Source organism: Patagioenas fasciata, chromosome 7 (genome assembly GCF_037038585.1).
Source record: "Patagioenas fasciata isolate bPatFas1 chromosome 7, bPatFas1.hap1, whole genome shotgun sequence".
Lineage (NCBI taxonomy): Eukaryota > Metazoa > Chordata > Aves > Columbiformes > Columbidae > Patagioenas > Patagioenas fasciata.
In genome coordinates this window covers 25,365,472-25,385,152 of record NC_092526.1, presented here as the reverse complement: position 1 = coordinate 25,385,152, position 19,681 = coordinate 25,365,472, and the positions used below count along the sequence as shown (strand labels likewise).

General features: G+C 38.5%; 1 protein-coding gene across 11 annotated transcripts in view; it reads left to right on the top strand.

Moving 5' to 3' along the window:
* The window catches only part of ZNF385B (zinc finger protein 385B), a 158,630-nt gene extending 144,606 nt beyond the window's left edge, over positions 1-14,024 (top strand). For all 11 annotated transcript variants that reach the window (XM_065841452.2, XM_071811154.1, XM_071811156.1 and 8 more), the window contains 4 exons: positions 8,237-8,482; positions 9,565-9,743; positions 10,847-10,948; positions 12,569-14,024. In XM_065841452.2, the coding sequence (XP_065697524.1) occupies positions 8,237-8,482; positions 9,565-9,743; positions 10,847-10,948; positions 12,569-12,787 (746 nt within the window). In that variant the 3' untranslated portion in view covers positions 12,788-14,024. The remainder of the gene's footprint in view (positions 1-8,236; positions 8,483-9,564; positions 9,744-10,846; positions 10,949-12,568) is intronic.
* The last annotated feature ends 5,657 nt before the right edge of the window (positions 14,025-19,681 follow it).

Below are 19,681 nucleotides of genomic sequence, written 5' to 3'. Positions count from 1 at the left end.
CATAAAAATTAAACCCATCCAAAATTCCAAACCAAACCTTTGTAACATTACATCTTTAATCTGATCAGTTGCCAAGTATTTTTGTACTCTAAAAAAAAAAATGAGAGGCTCCTTTGTAAAAAAATTCACTGGTGTCTTTGGTATACCAAATCAGAAATAAAAGATCTAAGATATTAAGTATCAAGATCACTGTTGTGCTATAGCCAAACAGGCAATACTTCTGGAATGAAAAAGCTGCTTCAGCTCAGCCCATTGGAAAGTAGTGATGCAGTTAATCAAATAATGAGTCTGGCTACCAAGTTCACTCAGTATTGCAGAGCCAGCCAGACATTTCCTGAGGTAGCTTCAGTATCTTGAGAAAATATGTTGTAGCTTATTCCAGTGCATATTTGTGTTTGAGATGAAAACCTTTATATTTATAACTTCCATTTGTTTCTCATCTTTGTATAGAAACAACATTGGTTTTCTTTAGAACACATCAAATAGATTTATTTCATGTAGCAGCTTTCATTATATAAAATCTAGCCATTTTTCAAATAGGACTGAAGTAAAAGGAAAAACATTTTTAAAAAACTTAAGGCAATCAAAGGGTTAATAGATACACTGCGCTGTCTGATTTGCATGTAGGTTTGCAGTGGAATTTTTCTAGAACAGAGCCCTACGGGTTTTTCAGCCTCATTTCTCAGTAGACTGCACAACTGGTGAGAAAGTAGGTATTTTGTCTGACAGCCATTAGAGTCTCATTATTCAGCAAATGTGGAGATAAAACAAAACAGATTTTGAAATCCCTTATCAAACTTAGCTAACTCTGACTTAACAAATGTCAGGAAATAATCTAATGCTCTTTGTTGGGGTTTTTTTTGAGTGATGCTGAGATGCAGGACAAAGTGCTTACAAATTCTATAAAGGTTGTGACCACTAGTGACTTAATTGCTTTCCTGCCTTTTCCTTTATGGCATATATTGCTCATAGTCTTCATCTTTTTCTTCATAAAAAGGATAATTAATCATGCAAGTGCATGCTTTATTCCTTTATAGCAGTGTCAGCCAGCAGAAGATAAGGCTTTCTGTGAAGAACATGGTTTGAAACTTGCTTTTCTTGTTGGAGCTATTGTCTGCCCTTCTATTCAGTAATTTTTCTGCTAATATAGTGGAGACCTTTCTCATCCTTCTTTTAATGCAGTCATTGATGCTATTCTCCCTTCATATCTTATTTCAGGGCAAAGCGATGTACAGCAACTGTTGTTTCCAATATGATCACTTGTGGATCCTCTCTCCCTGCCTCAGACCTGTGTCCCAGGGTAGATCCCAGAGTTCGTTTAGGCAGTCCTTCAAGTACAGTGTGGCTGAATAAGTTTTCCCCACCTTAATTTTATTTTGTCATGGGTCTTAACATCTCCCTTAATTATTTTTGCCAGGCTTATAACTTCTTTGACTGTGGTCTCTGTACTCTTATGGGATTTTTTTTGTTGTTTTAAATGCTTTAAATTCTGTAACAATTTTTATGTGGTACAGATAAAGCTACTGATTTTTCTCTCTCCAGTTTCTTCATGCCCTTCACTTTCAAAGCTCTCCATACCTCCATATGTCTTTTGCAACGTAAAAGATGCTGACTTGCACCTACTACCCATCAGCCATCGATACTGGCTTTCCAGATTCTGGCTTTTTCTGGTCCCATTTGTGAAGAGCTCCCTTCCAACAGCTGCCAAACTTACTTCTGTTACCCTCACCTCTGAAAATTTCTCTTTTTCTCTGATGGACTGAAAACCAGAAAAAGGCTTGTGAGAAGTTTGGCTGCCACACCAGTGCCTGTGTTGGTGATCGGTTGTTCTGTCTCTTTTGTGTTTCCATACCTGTCTGTTTACAGCTGTGATCTCTGCTCTTAAACTGAAAGTCACTTGGTCTGAGGGCCACTTTATTGTTCTGTCTGCAGAAAGCTTAGAAGAGCAAGGTCAAATGATAGACTTCAGTAATATCAACTAACTTACTTTGTCAATGGGCATATTTTATAAAGAAGTCTAGGAAGAAAAAGTGTAGTGAGAAATACATGTCACTTCTTAGTTTTATGTCAGATGTGCCAAGCATCTAAAATGTCAAATTTTAACTGAGAATTTTATTTTTCAATAAATAGGGGGTTTACTTTGTCTTTACTGATGGCAGTTTAGCTACAATGATAAGCTTTTCAGCAAATTTTTTTTGACTGTGTATGGCTGTAACTGATTTTACCTTTGCTACACAGTTGATCAGGGAAAGAGCATTTGTACAATAGTCTGACAACCTGATTGATTTCTTCCTATTCTGTAATCACTGTATGCTTCAAAGGTTGTTTAATGCAGCCCAATATTCATAGTCATATTTGGAGCTGCTGAAATTATAGGAAGAACCTGAAAATGGGTTTCACTGAGTACAGATCTGCTGTTTTGGGAGATACGCTTGCTTTACCTCAGTCTCAATTACTTTCAAAAATCAACACTTCAGACTAATATCAGGTCCTTGTAACACAATTTTGTGAACTCACAGCTATACCATAGGACAGTCTTTGCACCACATTTCTAGTAATCCATAAATAAAACATTAACCCTTCCTTTCAGAAGTTACTTTTGGTTTAGTTATTGTGTGGAGTGGCATTGTCAGAAATTATTGAAGGTGTTCAGGAGTACCAAGCTGTCCATGTTTTTAAAAGTCCTTCTTTCAGCAGTGATGTGGTATTGTAATATACCACTGTAAACAAGACTGTGCCAAAGGATTTGCACCTAACCATGCATCACTTCTGCTCATTGGTTTCATAGTGTTGATAAACATGCAGTGATTCGGTTATATTAATACTTTACATTATTTTGTTGCTGTGTTTCACCTAATGTAGCTGGCTTAGGCTTGAAATTGCATTAGAAATTGCATGTCTTTTTCTTCAGGTTTTTCAAGAAGAAAAGGAGCACAAGTATTTGCTATTTTCTTACCTGTATGAAGGATAACCATAATTATCTAGACTGCTGAAAACAGTTTTCTGATTATGCTTTTTTTCTAAGCTGGCAATATGTTCTGTTGTGCAAGCAGGTGGGTGAATTATATAAACAAATTTCCCTTTCTAGGCTGCGAGATTAGCAAATAATTCAAAATAACTTTGGTGTAGGGTTGTCTAGAGCAGCTGTTGCCACTCAGCAATGTCTGTGCAGGCAGGCAGGTGTGAAGCCATACTTCTTATCACATGCACACACACAAAATAGATATTATCAGTACTCAAAATATTATTTCTTCTGTTCCTGTCACAATAAGAGCAGGTTTATTTATTTATTTATTACATACGGGCAGAAAATGATTGTGACAGTTTTGTCAGGGTTATTAGGGTCATAGCAGAACTCTGTATCTAAAAGCTTTTAATGTGTGTTAGAAAGGGCTCCTGCAACTGTATCACATGTATCATCTTTACCTTGGAAAATCTTTTAATTTCAGTTGCTATTTGAACAAGCTGTTACAGAACAGAAGTTGATTGGAAAGTTATGTTTTGTGTATCTTCAATGATAAAAACTGTGCAGATAGGTATGTTGTGGGATATAAGTAGCAATGAGGATTATTATTACAGAAAAACTTTATCATTTTAATGTCTAGATTTATACATGAGTTTTAGAATTGTCCTTGGTTTTATTTTTATTAATAATCTCAATTCTGAACTCAGGATCTGAATGTTAGGTTACTGTTCTATTGAAAATAGCATGTTTATTTTCATCATGAAGTCCAAATTAGAACTTCTGTCTAACATGCACCGAAATCACCACTCTGACCCCAAACCAAGAAAAGATATTTCCTAGCTGCAGAAAGCAACACCTATAGGCACGTCTTAGTATGCTAAGAGATAATTTTAAAATATAAATTTACAATGTACAAATATATATATGTTATAAAATTGTAAACACTTCACATAAATCACAAAGTAAACCAAGTGAACTCTCATAAAGGTACCTTATAAACCAAATTGCTTAATGGAATGGTTAGGGGGATAAAAAAACTATGTGCTTTTTGCTTTCTGCATGGACTGCGTTGATGACTGGACTATGAACTGGGACACATCATTCACATTCAGTTGTTCACCAGGAAAGAAAATAACTAGAGAGATTCAGTTTGAGTCTTGGAGGGAAGAAGATTTATGGTAACATTTTTACCCCTTTTTAAGATAGGGCAAGTCCCATTCACTGAGCTTGACTAGGATTTCAGCATTAACATGCTGGTCCTATAAATTATCCTATAGCAACTGTAGGGAGAATCCCATGACCTGCAAAGGTTGGTAAATCACTTCAGCTGCTCCTGCATTGACAGCTCGAACCTCTTACATTTGAACCTGTCAGGTGTCATCTTGCGCTATGTCCTCACTTTGGTACGTACAGTTGAAATGAGCCAGTACTAACTAGATAAATGAGTCTTGAATTTTAACATGGTGCTGACACAAACGTAAGGCAAACAACCAGAAATATATGAAAACAACTTCAAAGCAAAGTTGAAACAATGTAAGTAGGCGACAAGAGCATTGGTATTACTGAGCCCAAAGCAATACTTAATTAGCTTGCTTTATTTTTTTCCTCAGGCTCTATTTCAAAATAAATTCAAGCTTCAGTAAGAACTTGAAATGAACCATTGATTTACTTCTCTGAAGTCTTGAGGAAAAGAGAAACTTAATTTAAAGACAAGAATTTAGCACAGATGAAATATAGTCTTTCCATGTGCAAAAAGAACGTAGTAGGGCAAAGTGCAACAATACGAGTTAGATTTTGAATGAACCTCATGCATGTGAGTTACGATGTGAGCATTTCAACCTGACCCTGACTCAGGCTGAATCCCAGCTGCAGTTTTCTGAGCAGAGGTTGGTGCCGCCGTGACCTCTTGCTTCCAGCCATGCTCTGCTGAGCTCTGCAGCAGGAGCTGGCGCGTCCCTGGTCCTGGGCAGCAGGGACTCACTCATGCACTTGTTTGGCCTCTGCTCAGCTCTCTTGGGCTCCCTGGGCTTGGCCCAGGTAGAAATCAGAGCAAATTCAAGACTGTTCTCAATAATACTTGCCTTCAGAAATAGCAAGAGGACTATAATCCTACAGCTGCATCTGACCATCCATGTGTATTTTATATAGTGATTACAGTTTGGAAGTATGTATATGCATGCAGGCATTAACAGTTACATTTCTGATTTCTACATGGAGATATTATTTGTTAGATCTGTGCTATAAGTACAAATGAAAGAGTAATCTTCAAGCTTTGTATATACATGCAATTTTCATTTCCTGTGCTTTGCACAGTTGAATACTCGGCATTTCTGTCTCAAACACAAAACTGTAAGTAATGGTGTTTTGAATTCTGTGGATTTAAAACAATAAGCTGTTATCAAAAGCCCATTTGGAGAAGTGCAATTTTCTGATTTTAGAAGCCAGGAAAACCCAATTCTGGCCCCACTGCAGTGACAAATATACACTTAGCTCCATGTACTTTCTGTGGGAGTTGAACTGTATAATAACCTTACAATTACGATCTTTGAAGATGTTCTGCATTAAGCATTTAGGATGGTGGAAGAAAACATTAATTCATAGAGGGGCGTATGTATCTCCTTATACATCCCCATGGACGAAGAGCTTATTTGTGTCAGAAAGCTTTCCAAATGATGGAATTATTATGTGAACTGAGGTTCTTTCCAAAAGCTGCGATACTGGCAAAATCGAGCCCAGCTGGATGCTGGTAACTTCCCTCTAGTTTTCTAGAAGTTTTCTTGTTAGCTTGTTACGCATGGTGTACTCTGGAATTGCTTTGTATTATGAATAGTGAAAACACTGTAAATCTAGGGAATATTTTAAAATTGACATACTACATCAGCTAGTGGCTGACTAGGTGAGGAGAAGTGGGAAATGAAATCTGTCATTTTTCAATCATCTGCTAAATTCAGCAATGGAAAACCATCACTCTGTGATGGTAATTGGTGGCCTGTGTAAAATGGATCTCACTTCGCAGACATTTGATGGCAAACCAAAGAAATAAGAATCTGTTCCCATTTGTTGCAGAGGATTTGAACAGTGAGGGTGGGGGCTGGAGGCAGGAGTGTGAGCAGAGTCTGTGCTGCTCAGGGCAGGGGTTCCCCCCCAGCGCACATCTGCTTATGTTCCTGCTGCCCCATGAGGAGATTATTTATATCTCCAGGAAGTGTTTCAAAAGCGTGAAATCTTTATGCTTACATTAAAAGGAAAAAAAAAAAAAAAAAGGGAAACAGCATTAAAAAACCCCAAACTAGAAGTGTAGTCTCTGCATATTAACATACAGTTTGCAGTTCTGCAGGCATATTATTCTTTTAAAGTGTGAAACTCAAAATACTGAGGAACTTACTTTTATTGCACTCAGATTCAAATATATCCTGTTGTTATACCTTTTGCAGAATGGCATAATATTGCATAGAACAAGAAAAACAAGTCTGCTTTCTTGTAATATGAATTCATAAATGGCAGCAATTCAGAGTGTTTCCTTTGTAGATGTTAACACCTCTGAGAATTTTCCATATTGAAAACTCTTTAATTGAAAATGTTAGCGAATGCTATTTGTTAAAACTGTTTATTTTATGAAGACTCACAAGCCATATAATATGTTGTAGATTTTTTTAGATGTGACTTATTACTATAGTGACATTAAAATAGTCTATGAACTATGATTTAACATCACTTTCTTTTGTCATATTTTATCAATCAAAATACCTTCAGAATCTGGTTTTATCATTAATTTGGTCCTAATAGTAGTCTTCGAACTTGTTCATTTTCAATGTTTAATACAGTTCATATTGTGTAATTTTAAAGGATTTTTATTACTACTTTAAAAAATAATAATTCTTTTATTAGAATTTTCTTTCTCTTGGTCTTTAGAATCTAAAATTGATGTACTGCAATGTGCTTCTGGGAAATATGCCAACAACTCTGGGCTTTAGCTTCAAGATGCCTGTTCGTAGTTCATACGCACTCTCAAGTATTTGTTGCAGGGGGTACAATCCTGTTTTCAGAATTCTTGGTAGCACAGTGTTGGTCTGATACACAGAGTGATATTAAGACAAAGTCTGGTAACTGTAAACATAAAGTACAAGGGCTCATATTTAAAAATAACCAAGTGCTCAAAATAAAATCTATTTTTTCAAATCAGTTCAACACTAAAACTATGCCGTAGGTTTCAATTTGGATATAGGTAGTTTTTAAGAGGCTGCTGTATGCAGGTGCTGTACTTGCTTAGATGACAACATTTGATTCATGTGGTTTGCAGTGACAACATGTCACAGTCTTCTGCAACCATTCTTTATGTCCATTTGATCAAGGTTTCCCACTCCAGCACCTCTGTGCTGTCCCCCTCCCATGCTGTGTTCTTTATAAGGTGAGCTTGTCTTATTGCTGGCAACTGGTACAGCCTGTGGTCACAAGGACTGCAGCTGAACAGGTGAAAATGCAATGAGCTCTTGTAGACAACACGTAGACAAGGAGCATTTGAATATTGGCTCTGGCACAAAGTTCCGCTTTAGGCACAGCTGGGACATTTAATCTCTTGCTTCACGATCACCATCTGTAAAATGAAGCAATACCTGCCTGCATGTCTCATAGGAGCACAGATGATTGAGTCATGCTTGTGAAGTGATACAGGAATGCACTGAGTGCACATCAGAGCCATCTGATCTCTGGATATATGGGGAATTTTTCTTGGAAAATATTAGCAGCTGTGTTCATGTGTGTAGTGCAGTACCATAATCAACTTCTGTAACTCAAATGAGGCATATCAGTGTCAAGATGGTGGCGGAGCCTTTGGGCATCCTCCCAGTGACTTTGAGCCATTCTAAAGGGAAATATATTGCTTTTCAGAAATATTTTTGTAATCCCCAGTGCAAAGTTTTACATGTTTCTGAGTGCTCTTCAGTCCTTAATCCTGGCTGCCTTGGGACTTCTTGGGCTCCTTTCAACTGACCAAACCTTCAGCATGACAGCAACAACAGCTGGCATGAATTTATTGAAGTCATTGGTATTCACTGGTAACTGTAAAAACAGGAACATCACCCCTTTTGGCAAATTACACACATTTCATAGTAGGATTTTAACAAGATTTCAAGGATGCTACTGTCCTATGTAAAATGAGATTAATTAGGCCTCTGTTGTGTTAGATTCACTAAAACCACAGGACTATTGCTGTATGATTTTTTTTGTGTGTGTGTGCAGCATATTATGACATATGTATTTTACTTCTTTTAGAAGATAAAGGGAAAGCAAAACCCAATAGTGCAAGTCAGCAGCCCAGTACAGAAGCAGGTCTTTCTCTTCCCAAACCTGGGGTGGCAGCAGTGGCACCTGTAACACCTGCCTCATCCTCCAAGAGCACGAATGGAGCTCCAAACACAGTTTCTGAGTCAGAAGAGGAAAAAGCCAAAAAACTGCTTTACTGTTCATTATGCAAAGTGGCTGTGAATTCCCTGTCACAGCTAGAAGCCCACAATACAGGTAAGTGTGCACATGGTGCAAGTCAGTTGTGTATTATTACTTCGAAAATTCAGTGTAACAGTCTGTTTTTTCTGACACTGTGGTAACCACATTTCACTGAAGAGTCTTTTAGATAAAACTTGCAATGGCAATTTACAAGAACATCTCTGCTAATGACAATTTCATGTGTAATGTTTGCTGTTTTATTAAAGCTCGCTTTACATTGTTTGAACTGTCCTTCGTGTACTCTGTAAGCTTTTAGTTGACTAAATCCCTATAGTTCATGTTACTTGGTTCTGTCACACCTCCATAGTGACAATCATAGTATGATCATAGTGGTTTCTGTAACACTAAGGTTTCTAAAATGTTAGTTCACTCTCTCTTTCACATTCCATCTCACCATTTCTGGTGTCTGGTTTTTTGCTGGTACAACTTATAGTAATTTTTGTTATTTGACATTTTTGATAATTTTAAGGTGGTCTCCTTAGATGTCCTAGATGTCCCAGAATCTTTTGATTATTGTGACTTAGATATGCTTCCTTTAAAAGGCCACAAGTAGCAATCCCTAATGTGCTCTTGCTGTTCAGTGATGGGCTGGTGATGTAAAGCTTGTTAACAAACCAGTGAAGCTGGTTTTACAGCTGTAATCCATTCTTGAAATGGCCAAAGGAGCCATTTCTTCCAAATCAGAGGGTACTTACTGAAGTGTTACTGTTCGTAGACAGGTTTTGAGTGATTGCTGTGGTTACTCTCCCACTCTTGGCTGAAGTCCTTTCTCATGATTCACCAGCTGTATGGATTTTGGCAGAAGAACAAACAACAAACACATTGGCCATACAGCCACACACTTGTCCCAAACAGAGAAGCAATGTTCCAGTGCCCAGTGTTCCCTTTTTGTACAAACCCTTCTTCCATGTCCAGCTCCCCTTTACATCGAGGAAGTGAGAACTGCACTGGCCAAAACCAGTCATTATTAATCCTGATCTGTGGTGAACTTTAACCATTCTGTCTTGAAGATAAATGTGTTACAAAAAGTCCCAAGGCTGATAGACACAGTTGTATGTTGCTGATCATTAACTCACCTGTGTCTTTTTGCCCATTAGGCTCCAAGCACAAGACCATGGTCGAGGCTCGGAATGGTGCTGGTCCCATCAAGTCCTACCCTAGACCTGGATCCCGGCTGAAGGTGCAGAACGGCAGTAAAGGCTCAGGACTGCAAAACAAGACATTTCATTGTGAAATCTGTGATGTCCATGTTAATTCAGAAATTCAACTTAAACAGGTAGCTTACATGTATTTGGGGTTCCTTTTGTGGGTTTTAGTTGCATTGCAGTATTGTAGGTGTGATGCAGATCTGTGTAAAGATGTTTTTGCAAAAAGTGAACTTAGTATTTGTTTTCTGTCATCCCATAACTACTTCCAAATAGTTCACTATAGGTCAAGCTCACCTGATTGTTTCATCTGGGAAAAAATGGACTTGAGATGCATAAAGCAGAGTGGGACAAGGCGTTAGTATCAATGAATAACATAGCAGATCTAGTCTAGAACTTTGCTATAGCTCAAGAGAGATATTTGAACTCTGGTCCTCCAAATGGAAGAAATTCTGGATTAAGGTTCCTTGAATGCCTCTTTTGGTGCTGTTCCAATCTGATGGGATAGTTTTTAATACTATGTGAGAAGGAGAATGTGACTTGAATTTGTTGGTTTAGGACAACCAGCAGGAGGATAATACTGTAGATACGTCCAAATTGTGTAGAACAATGTTATCATTAGCAGCGTAGCTGTATGAACATGCAGCTCTGCTCTGTCCAAGCCAATTAGCCCTGGGTTCAGAGCTGTGCCAACACAAATATGTTGTTTCTGATACCCAGATGGGAATCTCTAACAGGATGGTGCTGTGTGGATGTGTCCTTCCATTCCCTGTTATTTCAGTTATCTCTAAGATAGTATTGAATTGCATGGTGTACACATATGCCTGCGTACTCGTTCTTCCTTCAGCTAATATTGAATTATTTATACAACTGAACAGTATCAGCAAGACTGAAATTTACCTCCTACTTCTGAATATCCCTATGACCTAGTGATTACAGCTCTGCCTGGTTCAAAGCTCCTCAAGTGGAAAAAGGAAATACTAACCAAAATATCAATAATTTGTAAAGCCTGTCTCGGATGGCAGAACCCGCTGTATTTGATTAGTTTATGATTCTCTATTTGATGTGCTCCAAATTGTTATGTTTAATTTAGCAAAACTCATTTTGTTCTGTCTAAAGAACCTACTTTGTCTTACAAACAGGGGCTTAGGCATATCCTGCTGATAAATCAATTTCAAACTCAAAACTGAGAAACGTGTATACAGCTAATTAAATGTGAGGATATTTATTTCAGCACATTTCCAGCCGAAGGCATAAGGACAGAGTTGCAGGAAAGCCTATGAAGCCTAAATATAGTCCTTACAACAAATTGCAGCGCAGCCCAAGTATTTTAGCAGTAAGTATTTTTATTTCTCATCACTGTCTATGTGAATTTGTGACCCTGGGGACTCCCACCACACAGAGACAGGAACATGACAGACCTGACGCTTCCACAGCATTTCTTCTCCTCCAGGCTGGGTCTGCACGGGGATCAGATTCGAAGATAGTTTTGTATTCTGTCTGCCCAGTCAAAGGCACGCAGACAGCACTGTGAGTGTTATTTATTGCTAGGAAGAAGGGAATAATCAGTGGAATGGCGAATGAGCCATGTGCCCTGTGGAAAGGTATTGGCTCAGCTGGGCTGGTGCACTTTTCCCAGGAGGCTGCAATGTACATACGCTGGCTTTCTGGGCACCTGAGATAACTCTCAGTTATTACAAATGCAGCCAGGGAAAAGTACGGAAGGTGTTATGATATAAAAATACTGATGATCATTCTCTGCATACAGAAAAACAGAGTGCTGTGTGGATGTATTACGTTGATGCAAAAGAGTTACCAGGTGTTTAGGAGAATTGGTTGCCTGTGTTCTTGGGCTCTGTCTGTCACTGGCTCCCAAAACACCTCTCCCACCTCAGTGCCCCAACACGTTCCCCTTTCACACCCACTTACATTTCCAGGAATTCCCCAAGCTGGTTCTGCCAGTCAGCTGAGCCTGAGTTCAGCCTGACTCTAGCACAGCACAGATTGTATGTTTATTTGCTCATGACTCAGCCTGTATTTTATTCATTAGGGAAAAGTGCATGCCACCTATGGCACAAAAACAATTTAGAGGTTGGAAAGAGAGAGATGGAAATGTGTGTATGCAAGAGTAAGCACGTGAAAAGCCTTTAAAAGCTGAGATATTAATATGTGGTTGTAATTGTATAGAGTCAAATTAAAATGCTGCAGACTTTCTCTAAGTCTCCCCATTTGATAGGTTCTGTACACACTATTCTTCTTCACTCATGTAATACATCATTTTATAATCTATTGCATAAGGAGAGACCTCCACTAATAAAAGAAGGATGTATCTTTGCCCACACAAATGTTTCATTGTGGTGCAAACCATTTTCCATAAGACTGTAGTGTACGTATTTCTGGTTAGCTTTTTCACCACAACCACCAGCAACGATTGTAGATCATAAACTGAGTAACCATTCTTTCAGAAATAATTCTTTATGGTATTGATCTTAAAAAATATTTATATTTTTAAAAGAGCCGCTCTGCATTGGCAGATGAAAAAACTCACTGGACTAATACTAGTTTCCCATCTTGACCACTCTACTTCAATTCATTTTTGCAAGTGGAAAATTTGACTTTTGACATTGAAGTCTTAATCACATGGGGTTTTATTAATATTTTTGCAGAGTTATGATTTACATAATTTAATATTGTTCACTTGCATGTTATGCTTTCTTCTAAATGTCAGCGTGACTGCACGTACTCTCAAGAGATTTATGTATTTTTAAACATAGGATTTGGTTGCTTTAATTGCCTTGGGAGTAAGAAGACAATGTGGTAAAATTTCTAAGCAGCTGACGTGAGGCTTCTGTGCGAAACCACAGTGTGCCCTTTGTCAGCGTTCATTTTCTCCCTCAGTAAAAGTGGGCGTGGGGAGAACCAAATTTACATTGCTTTTTTGTGTGTTTTATTCCAGGCAAAACTCGCATTCCAGAAGGACATGATTAAGCCGCTGGCACCTGCTTTCCTTTCATCTCCTCTGGCTGCAGCTGCAGCGGTGTCGTCGGCCCTGTCCCTGCCTCCCCGCCCTGCAGCCTCCCTGTTCCAGGCGCCCGCCATCCCCCCAGCTCTCCTCAGGCCAGGCCACGGTCCCATCCGGGCAACACCCGCCTCCATACTTTTTGCACCATACTAATTTATTGATGTAAAAAAGAGATAACTATGGCCAGTAGAAAGAGCAAAAGAAAAGCAGGAAAGGGGTTGAGATTTGTAAATGTCTTTCTCTTTTGAAACGCCATCCAGCATGACACCTCAACCAACCACGCCGTAAAATTCATCATTGTTGGTACTGCATTTTGGAGTTTAGACAGCTCTCTTTCTCAGTCTCTCTCTGTATTTCTTTTTTAATCCAAATGCAGAGTGATTTATTAAAAACTTAATTGCTCATAAAATTTATACCATTAAATATTCATGCATCTATTATTTTTTTTTCTTTCTTCAATGTGTATGATGCACCTTGGAATCAAGAAACATAAAATATTTTCCTGACAGACTTGAAAACTAGGGTCTTCCTCACTCACGCTTATGTAAATACTTCTCTGGAAACCAATGGAGTATAATCTAGTGTGAGAAAAAAGGTAGATGAACCAAATGTTTGATTATGGATAACATCTCAAAAATGAATTGTGTCCTCTCTTTTTTCAGTGTGCTCTTGTTGACAGGGATTGTGTGCTGTCCTAGGCCCCAGTACTGGTGTATTTTGTGTAGTACTAAAGATGTATCACGTCTGATTTTAATATTTTTAGTTTATGTGCAAATGTTTGAAAGCAATGCAGTGCTGAAGCTTTTAATTATTTCTTTTGTGTCACACTTTATTTAGAGAAATTAAAAATAGAAAGCCATATAACATATAGTTAAGATTACTACTTGTTTGCTACTTTCATTTAACTTATTTTTGTTGTTTCTTCACTGGTGTTGCTAAACAATGCTTAAAGAGAAAAAAAGCTTTTCAATTGCACATTACCACAGCTCTCATGCATTGTTCAAGAGGACAATGGATCCATGTATTTGTACGTAAATATCCTTTTTTCTTCATTTCTAACTAGTTTCCTTTGTAATGATGCTGCATAACGTTGTGGCTCCCTAATGCAATAATGTACAGAATATAAAATATTTATAAATGACCATATTCTCTGTTTACTAAATATATTGCAGTAATGCTCCACCTGTCTTCTTACCTCCCCAGCCCTTTTATAAAGGTGATATCAATATACAGTACTCAGACTGAAGTAATTATGTGATAATGGGGACAACAGAAGAAAGGGAAAAAAATAGAACTAACTTTTAGAGCATCTTTATCTGCAATCCATAATAGCAAATGTCTGTGTATTTTTTTAAATGTACCTTTTCAATAAAATAATAAGAAAAAAATATATGTGCTTCTTGTGTTTATTAATTGGTGCAGAAAAAAGAAGCCTAGAACAAACAAATTTTGCTAAAGGAGTCTTCAGGAGCAAGCAAAGCAACAGACTTGTAATGATGTATAATTACAGAACCTGTGTTTACTTCCCTTGTATTTTAACATTTTTCCTTGCTACATCCTGTTACAGCCATTACTGGTGTGTTTTTGCAGTAAGGCTGTAAACATGCACTACATCAGAGATTCAGAGGAAGAAGCAGTAGAGCCAGGTGGGTGATTATGTTTTTATTATTGCATCACCAAAATGCTACAACAGGGTTATGCCATCTCTGATGGAGATAAAGGATTAACTTTAAAACCGGCCTGGGTGTACAGGCTTTTGAAGGCAGGTGTTTGGGGAAGCTTTGAAACTATCTTTTTCCCTGCTGAAAAGCTTGATCTGTTCTGTAAAAATATTTTCTTTGTTAATACAAAGTGAAAAGTACAGAGCACAAAAGCAAAAAACTGTAAGTCTGTTAGCATTAATGCAAAGCCAACAGGGCCATTACGAATCCACAAAGGCTGAAGAATAAAAATTTCAAGAACTTTATAATAGAGAATTTACAGACTAACATGTAACTCATAGTTGCAATGTATAGGAGACCATTTTCTGCAAATATAATTCTACTCGGTTTCCTCTATTTAGTGGAGCAGTGAGCTGTGTTGTGAGAGGATAATTCACTGGAAAATCACCTATGAAAGGTAAGGGAGTACAGGCTTTTAGCATCCTCTGGGGAAGCAGGTACAGCTGTATTAATCCTATGGACTGTGAGAAGTACGAGGTGGTACAGGTAGGCACTGTTCCATGTGCATCTGTGTCTGTAACATGCTCATAGGGAGTCAGGTTTAACTGCTCAGCTGCTTTCAGAGGAGTCGCTTCCATGAGGAGCCTGTTTCTGTCCAACTTGAGACAGGTTTACAGAACTGTGGATTTTAACTGGTTCTTCAGACAACTAGAGTTGTCTGTGTATTAAAACACTACTTTGTCTGCTTTTAATAACTTATTGTTAGTGATGAGAAATTTAAAGCAATTATGAGTTTCTGCAACTGAAAATGTTCCCATATAAGAGACAGAAAGCCTATATTAAGGAGGGGACCAGCCAGGGGTATGTAGATTTGTTGGACAGCTGGGTATTTCAAAGAACATCTTACACTGGAGAAGTATATAGGTCACTGAGAGTCAAAGAATGTGTTGTGTCATTCAGCAACAAGAGGAACTGCTAACCTGTGAAACACATGGAGCTAAAAGACTATGATTGTAAGCCAAGGAACACTCGTTCAGATTCATATTCAACATCTTTTGTACTCTTTGCTGTGTTAAGTTGTATTTTGTATACTGCAACTCCACTTGCCAGCAACATTTTGTCCATAACATACAGGACTGAGCATTTGAGATTATACTTGCATGATAAATGGCAAACCCTCTCATTATGTCTACTGGGATCTCATATTTTAGAAATGAGCTCTACATGAGAGCAAAAATCTGTATCATACTTGCGCAGAGGCTATCAGCTGCTTTTTAGGTATGTTAGGATGTTTTCTCCTGAGGTGTAATATCCTTACAGACAGCTGACTATTAAATTCATGGCTATAACAAAGAACTAGTACTGAAATATAGTATTTGTAAGGCAGTTAACATTTTGAATAAATATGTTGAATGTGCAAGTCACTACGGTAATACGGGTAAAGTAATAGGATCATGTCCTCTCATACGTCTATTATTTAGGTCTGTTTGCTGCACTCTGAGCTGGAAGTTGTTCTTGTATGAGAAGTCAAAAGGAGCACTGTGTTGATCAGAGGCTGTCACCTGGCACTGCCATCTTTCTGTAGCAGAAACAAAAGGATCCACATCTGGTGGATTTGGCTGGATCATGGTCTCTGTACTGCAAGAGATTTCCACAAAGGGTATCAAAGAGATGACGTGGTCCAGTAGTCTATGTGGATATGGTTTTTTAAGAAATATAATAATAGAAATAGGATCTTCTAAGACCACTGCAGGATAATCGTATGTGTGCCTCTCATTTCTGCTAGTCAAGACAATAATAAAATCTTTCCCTCTGATTTTAGTAAGATAGCAGAAGGAAGAAGATAGAAGCTAGCACACACATTGCCCTGTCCGTATCAGCACTTGAACTCACATGATAATGTTACAGTGGGTCCATCTACTGATAATCTAATAAATGTCTCCTGTAAGAAAGATATTATTTCATTAAAAATTATGTCTCTTATTTTACTCCCTTACTCTGTGATCGTAGACTATAAATTTTATGCTCAGAGAAGTCTTGCAAAAGAATTTGTCACATTTGTCTGAAAAGAGGGTACATTTTTTTAAGCTCTGCAGGACGTATTTCAATATCTTTATGCATCTGGCAATAACCCAGTGAGCTTCGCTGTATATCTTTTGAACATGTCACCTTGAATAAGTGAGATACTGTACTATTTATTCATGCTTGGTTGGACAGTAAATCTCCGCAGCTGTCACCTTCTGGTCACAGTGGTCATGACAATTTTCTTACTATACCTTCAATAGTTTTTAACCATTTTTATTAACATTCTTGTTTCAGGTGACATTCTGAGTATCCTCAAGTATTTATTCTAATGACCTGTATTTCAAGTAAAACTATACCAGAGTATCTAGAGTATCTAGAATTCCTAGATGTTATGATGGTTTTGGATTAAAGTGACATTGATTTAGAAATGCTTCTATTTGGTTTAGTTTCCTATTCATAGTTATTTGTATTGATAGAGGACTGTGCCAGATGTTGAATGCCAAGAACCAACTCCTGCCAAGCACCAGAAGCAGAGGAGGCTGAACTGAGCCTGTCGCCTTGGAAAGGCTGCAGCTGGGGGAGGTCCCCAGTGACTTCTAAAATGGCAAGAAAGAGTATCTGGGGACATGGAAATAAGTAGGTCATTTGGATTGGCCAACAGAGGTTTTCCAAATGCAAAATGGTGCCTGAGCAGCCTGGGTGCTTTGTGTGATGAGAGACCTGCCTGTGCAGACCAGGGGGATCAACAGACTTACACAGATTTCATGTTTTGAGCAGGAGGTTGGAGTAGGTGACCTTCAGAAGACCCTGCCATCTTAAATGAATCAATAGTTCTAAAAGATAAAAAAGTTTTCTGCTGAAAAATCGAAAGTAATCATTGTGTTACAGGGCAATTAGAAGCTGAAGGAAACCTTACAGCTCTAAATACTGATTGATCATTCATAACGTAGTGGGTACCTGCTATGAAAACCTGAAAAAAATGAAGACAAGAATCTTACCTGTAACAGACTGAAGAATGAGGATGTATGTGGAAAGGTAAGAGGATTTCAGTGGCAGGGAGGGAAAATTATTTGTGCTTCAGTATTGTTACTAGATTTTGGAGGGGCTGAATTTGTACTTTTCATGCCAAAAAAAGGACTTCGCAGTAATTGCAATGTGATGTATTTCAAGTCTGGGTGAGTTTTGCTAGAACAAATACTTTTTCACAAAGTTATTTGTTTAGATAATCTGAAACTGTTTAACTAATTCAGTCGCTAAAAACTTCTAGTCAATCTTGCTCATATCCTGCGTTCACAGCCAAGCAACTTGTATTAGTGCATCAAGCACCGCAACTGACACCTGTTCTGCATTTGTCTCTGGGTACATATGTTTCAGAGCAATATGCAGTTCAAACCCCAGACAGCCTATTTATTCTGCACCCTATCAGACTTAAAAAGGAAAGATTAATGCAAAATGACCATATTTTTTAGAAAAGTATTATGAACTTTTTAAGGGTAACGTTGGTAATATAGTAAAGTAGCAGCAAAAGGATGGATTATAATAGGAAAAAAAATACTCTGTGCAACAGACAATAAGGTTACTGCTGGCTCAATCAGATGAACATCCACTGGTTTATGCAGATAAGATGCTGACTGAAAAAAGGGCACCTGGTACCTCAGAAGCAGGGTTAGGTAAGGTGGAAACAGATTTCTGTGTCTGGAGAACTGGCCAGCAAAATCCACACAACAAAAATGTGCTGTCAGACATAAATCCACTACAGAATTTTTTTCTCCCTGGAAATAAACTCAGATCTATACAAACTTACAAACCAAAATGGCTCCTTTCTCCCCCCTGAAATAAAGGTAAGGAAAACATTGTGATTTTATTGCACAGGCCAGATGAAAATGGAACAAAATGAAAAAGTGGAGTTTATACCTTCAAAAAAATTTTTCACTGAGTGCTAAAAAGTGTTTGAGTACCTCCACTATTTGTCTAAATTGCACAAGAAGTAAAGGGAAAAGGATATTAAGGACTTAGGCGGAACTGAAGAAAAAGTAAAACATATTCCATCAGCATAAAACATTTTAATCTGTTGTGTGAAGGGACAGAATCAAGTCAATCCCCTTACATGAGATGGGTAGGTGTAGGCATCTGCAGTGGGTTTGATAGCTCAGGAACTATTTAGAAGCAGCAGACATCTTCCTCTTGCACAGAAGACCTCAGGTGCCCTGGAGGAAAAGAATGCCTTCCCCATCCGATGGGCTGAGGAGAGGAGCAGGCATAGCCAGTCTCAACCACAAAATGCAGGCAGCACCAATGCCAGGATGACCACATCTGGCCCCGTAGAGCAGGTTGCATGAGGAAAGGAACCAGCATGTTTACATCAGTCTCACATGAAAGCATTTGACTGTAGTGGTGCTGGAAAACAACTTGGTTAGGAGGTGTTAGCTGCTATGAGCTATTTTGCCAGGCTAGGAACAGCCATGGCACACTGGCTTCTTTCTCAGAGACTGTGGTTTGCACTTTAGATATACAATGTAATTTTAGCAGATTTAAATGTGCAACATGCACAGCAGCCAGTTGGTGCTGTCAGAGCACTAAATCTGAGCCATGGCTTTCAAGTTACTCCAGGCAATGAGCACCCTCTCCTGTGGTCCAGACCCAAACATGGCTCTTGTTCAGCAAGAGAAATTTCCCTGTTGTTTCTCCAGGATTCTGTTTTCCCTTCAGCAGGTCTCTTGCTCATAAAAATAAGTCATTTTTGGTCTAGCCTTCTCCCCAGAGCCATCCACCCAAGTTACTTTTCCATTTAGACACTTCCTCACCTACAGCTGTAAGAGGGAGGTCTTTCCCACTGTTCAAGGACCAATTTCTGCCAATCAAGTTCCCACTATTCCATATCTAACCCTATTGCAGCATTATCCTGCCTTGCCTTCTGCTTAGATCAGCTGACTCTTTAACCCTCTTTCTAGTTCCTTCCTTGACCACATCAAAACATGCCACTTGTTTCTCTGTCCTTCTATCAGCCTCTTAAGTATCAGTTTTCATAGCCTGTCAAGATGTCAGCTCTCTCCTTTACCTCCTGAGTGAAGTCTGTCTTCATTTTCCAGCAAGTGATGGTGAGATTTTTCCATTCGGCCCTTCAACTTAAAAGCAGATCATTAAACAGTCCACCTTCAATATCTTCCTTACAGCTCACTTATAGCAGCAAAAACCCACCTCCCACCTGACCCTCCCCGCAAAAAAAAAAAAGAAAAAAAAAAAGAAACACCACCACAACACCAGGAGGGAGAGTAAAACTGGCAGAAGATTTTGCAATGTCAGATTTCAGCACATAAGAATGCCTAAGAATAGGGAACAACATAACCATGACCCTTCTCAT